At 32.9% G+C, this 16,393-nt stretch overlaps 1 protein-coding gene across 2 annotated transcripts in view; it reads right to left on the minus strand.

The window, feature by feature from the left end:
- DPY19L4 (dpy-19 like 4) overlaps positions 1-16,393 on the minus strand; it is a 54,910-nt gene that overhangs the window by 23,099 nt on the left and 15,418 nt on the right. For both annotated transcript variants that reach the window (XM_007488120.3, XM_007488121.2), the window contains 6 exons: positions 13,374-13,497; positions 6,227-6,361; positions 4,124-4,255; positions 3,931-4,029; positions 3,170-3,243; positions 1,311-1,469 (listed from right to left, as the gene is read on the minus strand). In XM_007488120.3, coding sequence (XP_007488182.2) covers positions 1,311-1,469; positions 3,170-3,243; positions 3,931-4,029; positions 4,124-4,255; positions 6,227-6,361; positions 13,374-13,497 — 723 coding nt within the window. The remainder of the gene's footprint in view (positions 1-1,310; positions 1,470-3,169; positions 3,244-3,930; positions 4,030-4,123; positions 4,256-6,226; positions 6,362-13,373; positions 13,498-16,393) is intronic.

Below are 16,393 nucleotides of genomic sequence, written 5' to 3' on the forward strand. Positions count from 1 at the left end.
CTGTGGAAACAAAATAGGATTTTTTCTTTTTAATTTATAACCTGAGAAATCAAGGATATTTTAGCCCTCTTTGAATCAGGTCATAACTCATAACTCAAATTTAAACACCAAAGAAAGAAACATCAAATATTCTTGTAGTTTAGAAATATCTCCTTTGGCCAATTATTTGGATCTACTAGCCATAGCTGTTTAATCTAGAGAATAGATTTCTAAGTCTTTTCAGATGACTTCCAGAGAATGCTAGCTGCACTACATGGTGCCAACTAACCAAAGAATAAAAAAAAAAATTAAGGAAATAGAATTTTTGGAAAGCCATTCAGATTTCCCAGGTCAGTTAGCACTCATTGAATGTTAAAATAGATGATGCTTAAGTATCATGAATAAAATTAAGTCCTTTAAAACTAAGCATTTGCAAAGGCTTTTTAGAGAGAGAAGATGAAAATGTTTGTAATGACACAAGTATTAAGTCACCTGTACTGCCAAGAACAAAATTTACCAAACTTTAAAATTTATAAACATCTCCCTATTAACTAAATATTAGAAAAATAAGTGAACTTCCTTTGCAAAAGCTTATTAAGAGGATAGACATTTCTTCCAATAACTTGAATACAAGAATAAAACATTACCATTTCAAAAAAAGTTAATTCTACTCTAATTCATATTACATTATCTCCTTTATTTTTACTATTGAAAATGGAAACAACACACATTTATCAAGGAAAAACTTAACCTCAGAATTGAGATAAATAATGGCAGTTACTTTTATTGCAAAGTCAATTCAGTTTCTGAATGATGAGAAAATAATTTGTATTAAGTCCACAAAGTTTCACTGCTTATTCAATGCTAAGTTTATATTTAGTTAGATGTCAGATTTTGAGGGACTAAGATGAAGTTTCAATTTTCCGAGTAAACTACAAATATAGAATCTTACAAAACATTGAAGAAATAACTTGAGAATTAACAATTTCATTCATACTTAAGCATTTTACTAGAAAATGGAAACCTTTTACAAAACAGGAACTTTACATTTATCTATGGTATTTTGGGTAATGATATCTGACAAGTATATAATTACATTTCCAGAGTGCTTTGCATATATTTTTGTTTTCTGATATATCTAATAAACCTTTATAGTGGGTAGAGAGTGCAAAGATCATCTCTGTTTTATAGATGTGGGCAATAAAGCCTAGAATTAATGCTAAATGCTCTGATTGTTCAGAAAACAGGCAAAGAACAGAGCTGGGAGTCAAACTCAGGTCTTCTGAACCCATGTTCTTTACCCTACACTCTGCTACCTTCTGGATACTTACTTGATTCTCCTAAAAATAACTTGTATCACAGAAAAAAGGCAAATAATTAAAACTAAAATATAGAAAGGCAATAAGGATGACTGCGTCAATCTCAAAAAAAAGTCCTGAGATGGAGCCTGCAAGGATTCTTGACAAAGGAGCCAATTCATTGTAAAATTCCTATAAGAGAAAAAAAAAAGCATGATTGATCCATAAATTTTCATAGAAATTGAATGTCAAATTAGCTTTCAATTAAAAAAGAAAATTTAGTTCTCCAAATGTATTTGCAATAGCATAATAGTCTTTTTTTGCACCTAGCATGAATACTATTTTTCCAGAAGCAATATATCTATATTGAATTTGAATCTGTATTTTATTATCTGATCACTCACTGAGGAAGTTTTTAGCTGTCTCAGATGGAGTAAAACTATAAATCTAGCCTTATTAAGATAATGTTCTAATCAACTGAAAAAACTGACCACAGGCATTTATTGTTACAATGAAACACAATTCAATTTCACCTTACTAAAAATGGCTATTTGCTGATTTTAAACTTGAGGCTAAAAAATGACAATGTTTTTAAACAGAAACCTGAGGTTAAAATTTTGCACAGAAACGTAGCTTTGTATAAACTTACTGTGAAATGAAAGGCTGAACTTTAATGTAAACAAACAGGTTTTGGTCTTATAAATATGCATCTTTGAAGAGGGCCTTTTTCTATACTAAATCCAAGTGGACCAACCAGTCAAATTCATACTTATCAAGAAATCCCCTAAAAACAAATCAACATGCAGTCATCCAAGCCTCCATTGAAAGGGAACCAACTACATTTCAAAGCATCGTAGCTCACTCAGGGAGAACTCTAATTGCTAGTTTTTATTTACAAATTTACCTCTTTAAAAAATCTACCCACTGCTCTTTCTACCCAATGGGGTTAAACAGAACAAGTCTAATCCCATTTCCAAATGAGGGCCTTTCAAATGTTTAAAGAGAATTATCTAGTTCTTCCACACTCTCTCCTTTAGGCTAAACATTCATAATTTTCAGATAACATTGACTAATTCTTAAAGGAATTATGATCTTAATTTCTGCAAGATGTACCCACACTAGCCAAAGTATAAAGAACCATAAAGTATTGAAGTCCAAGTTGAATCTTAAATTGTTATATTAATGTTATGCTTTTAAATATCTAACTATAATGGAAAAATCATTTGTTAAAATTATTTTACTTTTGCACAAATATGCTTCTCTACAAAATAAACAACCTAGTATTTGCTTCAAGGTTCTTGAGAAAAGAGAATAGAACTCAACAGGGTAATGAAAGAGGTGGCACTCCCACAATGTACTTGATTTCTGAGAGTTCATTACATTTGTCAGATTTTATGCAGAATCATGTACCTAGTAAAGAAGAGTTCAAACTGCTTCTGATACAGGATCTTCTTTCTGGTAGAAAAGCTCCTCCTCTAAGTGTTTTAAATAAAAATCAACAAAGTAAATTTCTTCACCCAAGGATCAAACCAACTTTTCAGATGGCATTCTCAGTTCACTTAGGAAACATCCCACCCTAAGCAAGTTTTATTTAAAAATCTCATGCCTTTAATATTGGCCCTAAATTAGGTTTAAGTTAATGTGGCACTTTATTCTTTGGGATCCCAACCCTACTTGTCCTATCCTTTTGCTCTATTACACAAGGGAAAAATGGGCACTAATGTGATGTGTTTTTTTTTTAATTATATCTTCTCTACATAAGGATATAATAGTAGTCTTTTTAAAAGATGAAAAATATCTCCTTTATTCTTCTTCAATTATAGTTTTCTAATTTACATTGCTTACTCTTAATTTTCTAGAGAATAAGAAATAAAGTCAAATGCAAAACTTACTTAGTCATATTTAGTCCAAATTTTGCTTCAAGGAATTTTAACATGTGCCCATTTTCTTTGTGTGGGACAAACATCTGAGGGAGAACAGTATGATCATATATGTTAACATGTTAATATAATAAGAATGAACATAGGAATAAGGCAAAATTATAATAACTAAACACAGATATGAATGTTAATGCACCTGACTGTTTATAAAGCAACATGTAAACATTGATCTATCACTTATAGTCACTTCTTATATTTTAACATATATTTTATATTTTAGCACAAAAAAGGAAATACTGTGTTATGTGGATTCCTTCTTTACCTAACTACACAAAGCAAATTCTTTACCCATTCTTTGGAAATAAATTTAGTCCATTATAGTTAAATTAAGTAATGACAATTAAAATTTATTAAGGAAAAATTATAATCTGGTATATTGAATAAAATAGCATATACTAAAAAGATGACTCAAAGTTGAAATAAACTAACTTTTCAGAAGGAAATCTTAGAAAAAATTCCCACTGTAAGACATCTTCCTTAAAGAGGCTCACTACTTTGAATAATGGCCTTCAATATAGTTAAGTTATCATATCACTTTCAAGACTTGCCCTCTCCTGTTTGTCAATTCAATCAGGTCTGATAAATCATCAAAGAGAATTATCTTTTTAAAGACAATGTTATTTTGTTTTTCTCTTATTTTTAATGGACAATCATATCCAATATATTTTATCATTCAATCTATCTTTTTTCTTTAATCTTTGAGAACTGCTTACCTTCATTACAACATTCAGCATCACTGTTAGTATAAATATCAAATAAAAATACATCACTTTCACCATTCTGGCTATGCGAGTTCCTTTTTTCATATTCAGCTGTGAACAAGATTTTTGAACAAAAGTATACATGAAATAGTTCAGTCTAAAAAAATGAAGTAAAAATAAATCACAGAAGATGGTTCAGAATTACCTGTAGACATTTAGCAAGCAGTAAGGAAGATACTAAACTTAATAAAGGCGATACTAATAAAGCTGGATTTTCAAACTGTAGTAAATATCCCAGGAAGAGGGACAACAAATAGATTTTGTACACTTCATGAACCTGTTAAGACAAAAATAAAATCAATTCAAATAAAATAAAATGTTTAAAAAATTGTATTTTATTCAACATTCATTTTATTCTTTAAAGTATTAAATAGTTAAATTTTAAACTATATCTTTTCTTTGATTTACCTTAGTTCAGCCATAACCTGAAATGTTTGACTGAGCTGAACCCTAACTTATAATTTGTTTCATGGATTCCTTGTAAAAAGATGGGATAATGTCATATTATATACATATCAAATAAATGTTTTTGTTGATAGTGAATTGAATGATTTCACCTTAAAAAACAAACTCTTTGTATACAAAGGTAAGTTAAAATATAAGTTTCTAAATCAAAATCGTTGGCAAGATTTAATCAGGATAGGGAGTTTCTAAAAATGGATGCCAAGTAAAGTTAACTTTGGAATCTTTTTGTCATAAAATTGTGAAAACATGAATTTTAAAGTCTCTAATAGCATAACATCCTAATGCTCCACTACTTCTAATGTTATTCCATGAAAATGGATCCTCATTTGGGATCAGCCCAGAGATTGTTTATACCAATTACAATTCTACTAAATTCAAACTTTATAGGATGTCTAGATGGCTCAGGGGGATAGAGAGCCAGGCTAAAGATGGGTATCCTGGATTTAAACTTGGCCTCAGACATTTCCTCGCTGTGTGTCCCTGGGCAAGTCACTAACTCCAGTTGCCTAACCCTTACTACTCTTTCTTCCTTGCAACCAATACTTATTGATTCTAAAACAGAAGATAATGGTTTTTAAAAAATATTCAACATTCTAGAAAAAGAAGAAAAATAAAGACATCCACTATGGGATAATAGCATATCATACTTAAACATTAATAAATGGGTTCCATAAAATTATGGCATGAAGTAAAATGTTTTGGGGTTTGATTAGTTAGAAATACTATCATAAGGGGGCAGCTAGGTAGCTCAGTGGATTGAGAGCCAGGCCTAGAGACGGGAGGTCCTAGGTTCAAATCCAGCCTCAGCCACTTCCAAGCTGTGTGACCCTGGGCAAGTCACTTGACCCCCATTGCCTAGCCCTTACCACTCTTCTGCCTTGGTACCAATACACAGTGTTGACTCCAAGATGGAAGGTAAGGGTTAAAAAAAAAAAGAAATACTATCATAAGTGGACAATCAGGCAAATGATGTGATGTTAGGGTTTCCTAAGTTTATGTTTGTAATAATGATATTACAAAAATGTGAATCAGGTCATCCCCTTTTGAAATATATAAATATTTAATTCTAGAAAAGAAAGTTAAGACTTTTAAAAGTGACACGAATATTTTATTAAAAGTTCAGAATTTGTATAGAATATCAAAAATACTAGCAGCTAAAACTGACCTGCCTGGAATAGCATTATTGGCTAGAAAATTAAGTGTAAAAAAAATATTTCAGAGAAAAAAAGAATCTTTAAAAAACTGAAAAGATTGTTTCTAAGCAGAAAATATGGCAAGTCAGGTATGAACTAGATATTAGGTTGGGAAAAAAGGAATTTCAAGACTCCAAAGTCAATAATTAAGGATTCTTAAAATACATCAAAAGGGAAGAAATCAGTTTTGACTCTCCCTTGAAATTAGTGAGGGGATTTTATGGGCTCAGGGATGAAAAGGAAATCTCATGTGATAATAAGCAGAGATCTTCATGGGGATGACTTTTTAAAAAAATATTTATTTGGTGAAAGGGATTTGGAGAGTAAGAAAAAAATGCCTTATAATTGAAAAAACAACTAAATTAAAAAAGACTTTTTGATGTTTCTTCACTGTTTTCACATGATGATTACACTTCTGGTTATTCTTCCCATTCTGAAGAAAGCCTTCTTCAAGGTGGATGGTCTTAAACTTCTAACTGAAAGCAGGACATCTCTCAAATATTTAGTAGAAGGCATAATACTTTGAAAGCTAGACAAGAAGGAAAACAATCATTTGGATTTAAAATAAAAAATTCAAAATATCACAATACCTTGTCTGCTTGCATGAGGGAAAATGAGTCTAGGAGGAATAGACAGATTGCTTGAAGAAATAGGAGATAGTGACTGTATTCCCACATCATCATGAAAGTATATGTCGAAGCACTCACCAACAAGTAGCAAAATCTCTAGGGAAAATAAGAGGCAGAACCTAAATATCAGCACTGTTCTTATTGATATCCAAGGTCATCACCTTAAACCTGGAGCCACAGAATCTGTTTTGAGACCAGACCTGGGAAACTTTAAACTATAATAACTATTTTTTAATCCATTTTACAATTTATTTTTTTTACAAATTTTTAAAAATTAAATTAAATTAAAAATGTAAAAAAAATTACAATTTACAATCCATTTTACACTTTACTGTTACTGTATACTAATGCTATGCATTGAACATTTTCTGAGTAACGAATCTTTGGAAGACAACTGATCAAGATAAGCCAGCTGGATACAGTATAAAAAAGTCAGACAGAGCAGGGAAATCCACTAGTAGTGAAATCTAAACTTAAAATGCTAAATGATATTCTATTTCATAAAGTTGCTATAAGGAAAGCATTTTCCAAACTTTAACATGTTATGCAAATATGATTTAGTTCTACTGGGATAACTTCAAGATGGAAAAATGGAGATGAGAGAAAAAAAGAAAACATGAGTAAGAATATTAAAGAATATTTTACTCCACCTACCTCCTGTACACACACACACAAATAACTACAAGACAATTCAGAATTTTTAAATTTAAAAGTAAAGAAAGGAGTAAAAGAAGGTAAAGGATGAAAGAGAAGATGTTGAAAGCATTAGTAATTCAATTCTGTTATAATCTGACATCTTTCTTGAAAAGTATAATTTAGGGGGCAGCTGGGTGCTCAGTGGATTGAGAGCCAGGCCCAGAGATGGGGGGGGGGGGGGGGGTCCTGGGTTCAAATCTGACCTCAAACACTTCCTAGCTGTGTGACCCTGGGCAAGTCACTTAATCCCCATTGTCTAGCCCTTACTACTCTTCTGCTTGGGAACCAATACACAGTATTGATTCTAAGATGTGAAGGTAAGGGTTTAAAAAAAAGTATAGTTTATTAGATAAGGAAAAACTGATTTCCCCTGGGATAAAAAGGCATGACTTAAGCAGGTAAGTATCCATCGGAAGGTTAGCTCTGGACTGAGCTTAAAAAGCAATGAGATATCTATTCCCAGTTCTCCCAAGTATGACCTAACTTTTTTTAAAAAGCTATTATCAGGAACATTTAGGTAATTCCAATTAAATATAGCAAATAAAAAAATATATAAATCTATGGTATGTTCATACTGTAGAAAAGCCTTACTGTAGCACAGAGGTGACCTTGTATCACTGAATGTTATGTCAGTGGAGTACCAGCTCTGACAAGTTTTATCATACTAGATAGGTTATTAACTGCAATGTGGCAGAAGACTATTTGCTTTCTGAAGACTGGCCTAGATAGGCAAGGAGAAGCTCATCTTCATTAAGTAGATAATTGGTGAAGAACTCTTTAAAAAACTACAGAAATCAATAAAAAAAAATTATCTTTAGTCCTGTGCAGATCCTCTTCTACTTCTACTATGACATTAATGTGGCAGAGAATGCTAAGAATCACAGAGTTACTATGATATTAATAAAAATTAACCTACCTGGTCATAGCTTATTTAAGATAAGATCCTTATCCAGGGACTGTGAATTTTAGATTTACTCCACCTTGCTTAGTCTTTCGAATTTTAGCAACCAAGAATGTATACACCCTGGGGCCAGCTGGGTGGCTCAGTGGATTGAGAGTCAGGTCTAGAGACCGGAGGTCCTAGGTTCAAATCTGGCCTCAGACACTTCCCAGCTGTGTGACCCTGAGCAAGTCACTTAACCCCCATTGCCTAGCCCTTGCCACTCTTATGCCTTGAAACCAATACCCAGTATTGATTTCAAGACAGAAGGTAGGGGTTTAAAAAAAAAAAAAGAATGTATACATCCCCACTTAAGGATTAAGTGTTAGGGAAAAAGGTCTATGACCCCTGTGTGCTAGCAAGTGACAAATCAGAAACAAATGACTGACCCCCTGGGCCATCCAAAGCCAAGTTTAAGTCACCATTGGTACATGCAAGTCACAGGAAGTGATGTAAAGAACTGCCTTGAGGAACTTGACTATGGAGGAGTTTGAGCGTGAGATCTGAGACTGCTTCCTTTAGAGTCTAAGGCTTAGATGATCACATGGTGAGTGATAAGGCTGACTCCCCATTCCTTGGCTTTTCTGGAGGCACCAGCCTTTGGAAAGACCCCTTGGCTGAGGCCTCTGAACTCCTGCCTCATTCAGACTGGAGCAGCTCTCCTTAATTCTTCCCTTTTCCTCTCGCTCTCTCTCATTTCTTAATTTCTTCCTTCTACTGTAAATAAACCACCATAAATTTCCATTCTGACTTGAGTATTTCATTGCAATTTAGAATTCAAATCCCTGGAGACCAACTAAAATATATATTCAGTCCAACCCTAAATTTTACCCTTTATAGGACTAACAAGGAGACAACTCTACTGTAGGAAATAAGTCCTTTCAATCTTAACTTTCTCAATGCAAATGAAACTGGAAGACAGAAGGTAGTTTGTAACTAAATGGAAGGGTGCCTCAAAAGCTCTCCCTCTTTGGAGAAAGAAGATGGCAGAATTAGTTTTTATCATGACTCCAAAGGCAAATAATAAAGTTGATTTCATGGAACTGTTAACCATTATATCACAATGTTTGTGATAAGCATTTGTAAAGACTATCATCATAATGAAGTTATCTTACATGACAATATCTGATGCAGGGGGTAAGGAAGCAGAGAAAAACAATGAAGAACATGGTAAGACTTTCAAATTAAATAAATATAGATTTTAAAGATTGATGACTTCAAATGCATATGTGGACAGAGGGAACTACAGTGAAAAATATGCTGAGAAACAGTTCAAGAGTAAGAAATGAAGAGGAAGCCTTCCCAATAAGACCAGTGAAATAAGGATGCCCATTATCACCAATCTTATTTAACATAGTATTAGAAATGCAAAAGCAATAATAAAAGAAAAAGTAAGTCAAGAATCAGAATGGGCAAAGAGGTAATAAAACTATCTTGTTTGTAGATGACATAATGGCATATGTGGAAAATCCTAGAGATTCAATTGACAAGTTAGTTGAAACTATCAATTTTAGCAAAGTAGCAAGTCATAAAATAAACCCTCATAAATCATCAGAATTTAGATAGAGATAGAAAGAGGGAATTCATTTAAAACAACCACAGATAGAATAAAATACTGGGAATATACCTGCCAAAACAAACCCAGGAAAAACACAAATATAATTATAAGAAACTTTTTACACAAATAAAGCCAGATCTAAATAACTAGAGAAATAGTAATTGTTCATGTATGGTGTGGAAAGGAAAACTGAAGCAAGTTTTGGACTTTCTGCCACTCAGGTGGAACAAATAGCATTTGGAATGTTAGAGAGAAGATATTGACAAGAACGACAGTTGGTGAAGGGAGGGGAACTTGGAGAGTAACAATTGGTCTTGTGGCTCTCTTTCCTGGCCCTCAGCCTGGAAGGAGCACTCTCTCCCTGTCCCTGGATAGAAGTACCGCTATTCCTGGTTATTTCCCAACAGTATGCTCTACCTGGATTCCTGTGGTCATGTCATGGGACAAAAGGATTTAAGAGGAGCGGTTTAAACTGTAAGGCCGGTCTTTAGGGCTCTAGCCTGAAGAGACAGGCCCAACCAGCTCTGAAGATCAGAACCTTTTATTCTTCTTGCTGTCTATTGCTAAAAACTTTGAACTTAAGAAAACTAGCATAGATTAGCTTAGACAGGAATAAAAGAAACCCCTCCAACAGCCTGCGAGGTCTGACCTTAGCTCAAAAGCTGAGAGAGACTCAACCTAATCTAGGGAAATACTGATTCCCTCTTCCCTGATACCTCCCCAATCCAAACTTGTTATTAAATTCATCTTTATTTAAATAACCACAGTCAGATAAGAGGACTATCATTTCAAGGAAATGTAGAGGAAGCTGAACCTAAGGACAGCCATTCAACCATAAACGGTCCTTATTGGACTCCTGCCGGGTGACCTTGGTCGGGGGGAGGCTTGTCCCTCAGGGGGGGTCCGTGCTTACCTGCTCTGGGGTATCTTCAATATCAATCAATAGAGAAGACATCCCCTCAGGCTATCATAGGTGGCCCATTTCTCGGGAACCCCAATTTTCAAAGATAGCTTCTCAGCAGGGGGCATCTCCTTTTACCTCACCAGCAGCCATATTCCCTCTCTTCCTTCAACTCCATTCTCTTCTTTATCCTCTATACCTCTTTAATCCTTTAATATCCCTTATAAATATTAAAATGGGCAAAGCTAATATAAGTAAAATTACAACCCCATCTAAACTAATCTATTTATGTCATCCCAATTAAATAACCAAAACATTTTATTGATTTCAAAAAATAACAGAATTCATTTGGAAGAAGAAAATAATCAAGAATCACAAGAATTAATGAAAAAAGAATGTAAAGAAAGGAGGTCTAATAGTTCCATATTTTAAACCGTATTATACAGCAAAAATTATCAAAATATCTGGTACAGGTGGGAAAGAAAAAGGTTCATCAGTGGAACAGGATGAAAAGTAAAAGATTATAGTAACCTTGTACTTGACAAAGGCATAGATTTAGGTTTGGGAGATAATAAATCATCATTTGGCAAAAATTGTTGGGGCAACTAGAAAGTACTTTGGTAGAAACTAGGTAGAGACCTACATTTTATACTATTCACAAAGATAATATCAAACTGGATACATGTTCTAGATATAAAAGGAGATATCCTAAGCAAATTAAAAGAGGGAACATATTACCTATTAGATTTATGAAAAGGAGATTAATTTATGGGTTAACAAGAGATAGAGAATATCGTGAAATATAAAATGGATAATTTTGAATACATTAAATTGAAATTTTTTTACATAAATAAAACAAATGATGCCAAGATTAGAAAGAAAGCAGAAAACTGAGTATAAATTCTCATATAAAGACTCTTAGGTACAGGTATCATATCTAAAATATAATGAGCTTTCTCAAATTAAAAAAAATACTAACTACTTGCCAAATTGATAACTGGACAACATATCTGAACAGACAATTTTTGGATGAAGAAATCAGTCATATAGATATATAAAAATTGCTCTAAATCACTAGAGAAAGGTAAACCAAACATTTCTGAAATATCATCTCATACCCATCAGATTGGCTAAAATGACAAATGTTGGAGAGGATGTGGAAAAACGTAGACACTATTAAACTGTTAGTGGAGATGTGGACTTATCCATCCATTTTGGAGAGAAGTTTGGAATTATACTCGGAGTTAGAATATATATACTCTGTTTCCCAGGTCTATTTCCCAAGGAGGTTGATGGAAAAGGAAAAAGAATCTATATGTTTTTTTCACCCAGTTTTTTTTTCCATTTTTTCATTAATTAATTTAGAATATTTTCCCATGATTACAGATTCATGTTCTTTTCCTCTCTTCCTCCCTCCCCACTCCTGGAGCCAATGAACAATTCCACTGGGTTTTACATGTAATTATTGAAGAACCTATATGTTCTGAAATATTTATAGCAGTTCTCTTTGTGGTAGCAAAGAACTGGAAATCAAGAGGATGTCTACCAATTATGGGTAAATAAATTGTCATATATGATTGTGATGGAAAACTATTGTGTAAGAAATGACTAACAGACTAATTAAAAAAAACTTTGGAATAACAAACAGCAAAATGAGTAGAAACAAAAGAACATCTTATATAACTACAGATTTAATAGTTGAAAAATAAATAGTAAATGTTGCTTCCAGAGAATGAACTGAAAAATTGAAACATGAAGGATATAACATATATACACATCTATCTCATAGATGATACCTTCTATAATGTGGGGAGGGAAGGGTTGAGACACTTGTAAATAAATTCTATTAATAAAAAATTGTTATTCAGAAAAAAAAGAAAAAGATCAAAGGCTCACCAACTATATACAATCTACCTATTGAGAAAGAAAAAGGAAAAGTGAAGAGGAGAGAGGCAGAAAAGGAGAGAGAGAGAGAGAGAAAGAAAGAGAAAGGATATCTTTGAAGGTATGAGAAAAGGGAAGGCAAATTTTGATAAATGACATTCTAGGAAAACAGGTTAAAAATAGAAGTTTTTCCTGCTATCAGATTTAGAGCAACTGTGTAAGGCTTGGGAAGGAGTTAAGCATTTTAATGTGAAGAATTAGAGGATAATGGAAGAGATGCCATAATATAAGTTTCTCCCCTATTTAAGTAACCTTAAATTTTGAAAAATTAAGTTTAAATGACTTAAAATTAATGTAAAATCATTTCCAGTGAAAGCTTGTAAAGCATTTCTTTCAGTTCAAATAAAACCATTTAATTCATTTTCATCATTACTGTTGTCTTCAACACATTTACTGTTGGTCTTTCTCTTAATGAGTGTGTGATTTAAATCACATGTTTGGCCAAGCCAGGTTTCAGGGAAATTTAGTACTTCTTTTAGAACTTGAAAGTGATGTCACCATATACACACCCAGTTCCTATTTACAGACAACAGAATTTGAAAGAGGATGCTTGCCTTTAACTCTCTAAACTTATGCAGCATGTAGGCTAACTATCTAACCTATTTATCTGTTTTCTCCATTACTTTTCCAAATTCAGAGTTAAATTGTTCAAAAAATAGAAAGCTAAGATTAACAGTCATCTGTGATGTATTTGTGTATATGTGTATGTTTAATGTAACCAATGTATTTATTCTCTTATACTGCAAAGTTGAACTAATCCACCAAAACTGGGAAGGTGACAAAATTAAAGTAACATCTGTTGGCATTTCCATTGTCCATTTACTGATGACAAAGTTTAAACTAGAAAAGGAGAAGAGATTCTTTGCTTCATTGTTAAACTATATTATACAAACATAACTATAACTCTTCTTTCTGTAAGAAAATAACCACAGGGCTCCATATTCTGGCTGTTTTCTTATTTAATCAATGAAACCAATAGGTTCCACTGAATATTCTGTAGCATGCTTAAATTTGATTAATAACAAGGTATTTTAACAGGAGCTGAGTAAACAAGAGATAAGCATTTTACCTCAACAGAAGTATTTATGTTGTTTTTCAAATAGCCAGTAAGAGCAGCAACTTGACATGCAAAATATGGTAGTGCCCAATTTTCTCTTAAAGGTATAGAATATTCAATTCTTGTTGTATCTACCCTAAAATGAAAACACAGAAGAAAATCCAAGTTAAGTTAGCTCTTTGGGATGGTACTATAATTAGAAATTTCATTTGGTTATTAGTGCCAGCCTCACTGCCAACAATAGCTAATGTCTTTATAAAAATTTCTTGGTTCTTTACATTTGAAGAAGATGCTTTGAAAGAGTTTTCTGTTCATGGTTGTGGCTGAAAGGATAACTACAGGACTAGAAGCTCTTTCTGTAAGATTTGTAAGAAAGGACACATTATTACAAATAAACTTGTTTATAAAGTATGTTTTTAGTAACTTTAACCTATTTTCAAAAGAAGCCACAAGATTCTAATTGATGCCAATTCAGGGTCAACTTAGTGCTATTATTTTTTCAGGATTATACTGCTAAGTCACACACACACACAAAATGAGAGACACAGTAACTGTGCTATTGGGTATCCTAATGACATTTTTTTTCACCATATGTACTTTATGCTATCCTACAACACTGTCAGGAAAACAGCATGATATAATGGATAAAAGGAAGCATCCAGATTCAAATCCTCTCCTCTGTCTGATATTAGTAGCCACCTGCATGTAGGCAGGTCATAATCTCTCAATGTCCCAAGAAACATTTTTGGACTATAAATTATAGACAGGTTGCTGAGCTGCATCTGCCAGAGAGAGTGCCATAGCAGGAGTTTCTTACACCAATGAAATCAAAGCTCTGGATCAAAACAAATAAGCATTCCAAAGTTATTCTTGGATAGTATCCACTCTGTCAGAAATTGCAATTAGTGGAGCTGTGTGGCAGCAAGCAGTTTCTATGCTCAATGATATGGCACATTTTAAGGTCTAATTTTTTATTTCTCTGCCTAAACCTGTGATTGAAATGGTATAGGGAAATTCTAGTGAGGGAAATTTCCTTCTATCAATGCAGAACAGTATCTCTTCTACAATATATAGCCTTAAAGAACTGCCTGGAAAATAAAGAGCCCAAGTGACTATATGCCAGGGGCCAGACTTAAATCCAGGTTTTCATTACTGGCATAGGCAAGTCTATACACCAAATGTTGATGCAGTATCAAGCTGGGATATAGCATTAAAATATATTCAGCATGGCTTGGAGGTATTACTGCTAAATATATTCTAAGAAATGATTGTGGCATTTCAGCAAATTCAAGTCCTGACACATGGAATTTTAGGACATGCTAATACTATTTTCTAGTGTACTTAAACAAAAGTTTTCTCAGAGAAGCTAGGTAGCACAGGAAATATAGCACCAGGCTTAGAATCAGGGGGGATCTGGGTTCAAATATGGTCTCAGATATTTTTTGGATATGTGATGGTGGTGGGCAAGTCACATAATCCCAATTGCATCACCCATGCCCCCTTCTGCCTTGGAATCAATACTTAATATTGCTTTTAAGACAGAAAATTAGGCATTTAAAAAGTATATAAGGTATTAAAATATATATTAGCTTTCTTTCCCCAATAAGTCATCTACTCTCCACTGAACTGCCAGATATACATATGAACCAGTATTTCCTGACTCCTTTCAATTTGGAAGCATCTCTATGTAGCTTCTTGACACAGATTATAATACAATTGTATCTTATCCTTCTTATTAATTTATGACAGTATCTAAATTTGCAAAATGATCTATGATCTCTTACATGCTTTGTGATTCTCGACCATCATTACAATATAGAAGCTTTTGTAAGCTCATCTCAAAGATCTTTAAATTATGTATTAAAGTATGCTTTTTGAAAGTTTCCTTAATGTAGTTCAACATTCTTTTATAGTCCATCATTAAAACTTTTTATGTGGCTATGCAAAGTTTTAATACAATGGAAATCATCACACACTTTATGTTTGGAAGAGAGGATTGATAGGATAAGACACACATGAACCTAGGACAAGATAACATAAAATCTAATATTAAAAGCTATGTCACCATAAAATTCCATGAATATTATTAACTTCTCTAGGTAGCTAAAATGATTACCAGGCTATCAGAATCCAGATCTTCAGATGATTTCAAAACATTTTCTAAAATTGATAAATACCATATAAATATACTATCATTTTATATTATAGTAACAAATTAGAGCATAATGGGTAATTATTTGAAAAGAATGTTCAACTAGTATAAAATGTATGGATAGAACTTAACATATCAGGAAAAGTTTTCTACTAGCTCTCCTCCTCCTCTTCCTCCTCTTCAGGTTGCAGCATTATTCATTAAATAAGACAAACTAGGAAGGAGTAGCATCAACACCTATTTTTTCTATTCCCTACAGTTCCTCAAGAACTCCAACCAGCCTCCAATATTCTAAATACTAAGTAAACTGTATTAGTATTGTCTCTAGGGCTTTCATATTTTGACTTTTATGCTATGACTGTTTTGGCTTTACATTCAAATTTTTGAAAAAATTGCTTGCCAAGCTAAAACAAAAATGACTTTAAAAAATGATGTCAAGCAAGCAAGTCTGTTTGTTGTTTTATTTTTATTTTAAAGAAGGGCTATATTTTGGATAAATGGAAACAATCCTCCCTGTGTCAATAGCAAGACCTCAAAAGTAACCTTCTTTTGTTCACAAAACCACTTATGACTTCATAAATTTTTGTTCTCATGCTTCTAGATTACAGAAATAAATTATAACAAATTTTAGAAGTTGTCATGGGAATCTGAAATTAACTACAGTATCTTTAAGATGAAAGGGCCCTATAAGGTAACTGAGTTCCTTACAGCAGTTGTATCAAGTTGAAATAGAAATGGGGGTCACTAAACTCTATAGAAGGATCCCTGCACGTCATATATTGACTTAGAAAACAATATGTTAATATTATCTATTTTTTATCACATTTTAATTTATTTTATTAAATATTTCCCCAATTAAATTTTAATCTGGTTTGGGCTG

This window comes from Monodelphis domestica, chromosome 3, assembly GCF_027887165.1.
Source record: "Monodelphis domestica isolate mMonDom1 chromosome 3, mMonDom1.pri, whole genome shotgun sequence".
Lineage (NCBI taxonomy): Eukaryota > Metazoa > Chordata > Mammalia > Didelphimorphia > Didelphidae > Monodelphis > Monodelphis domestica.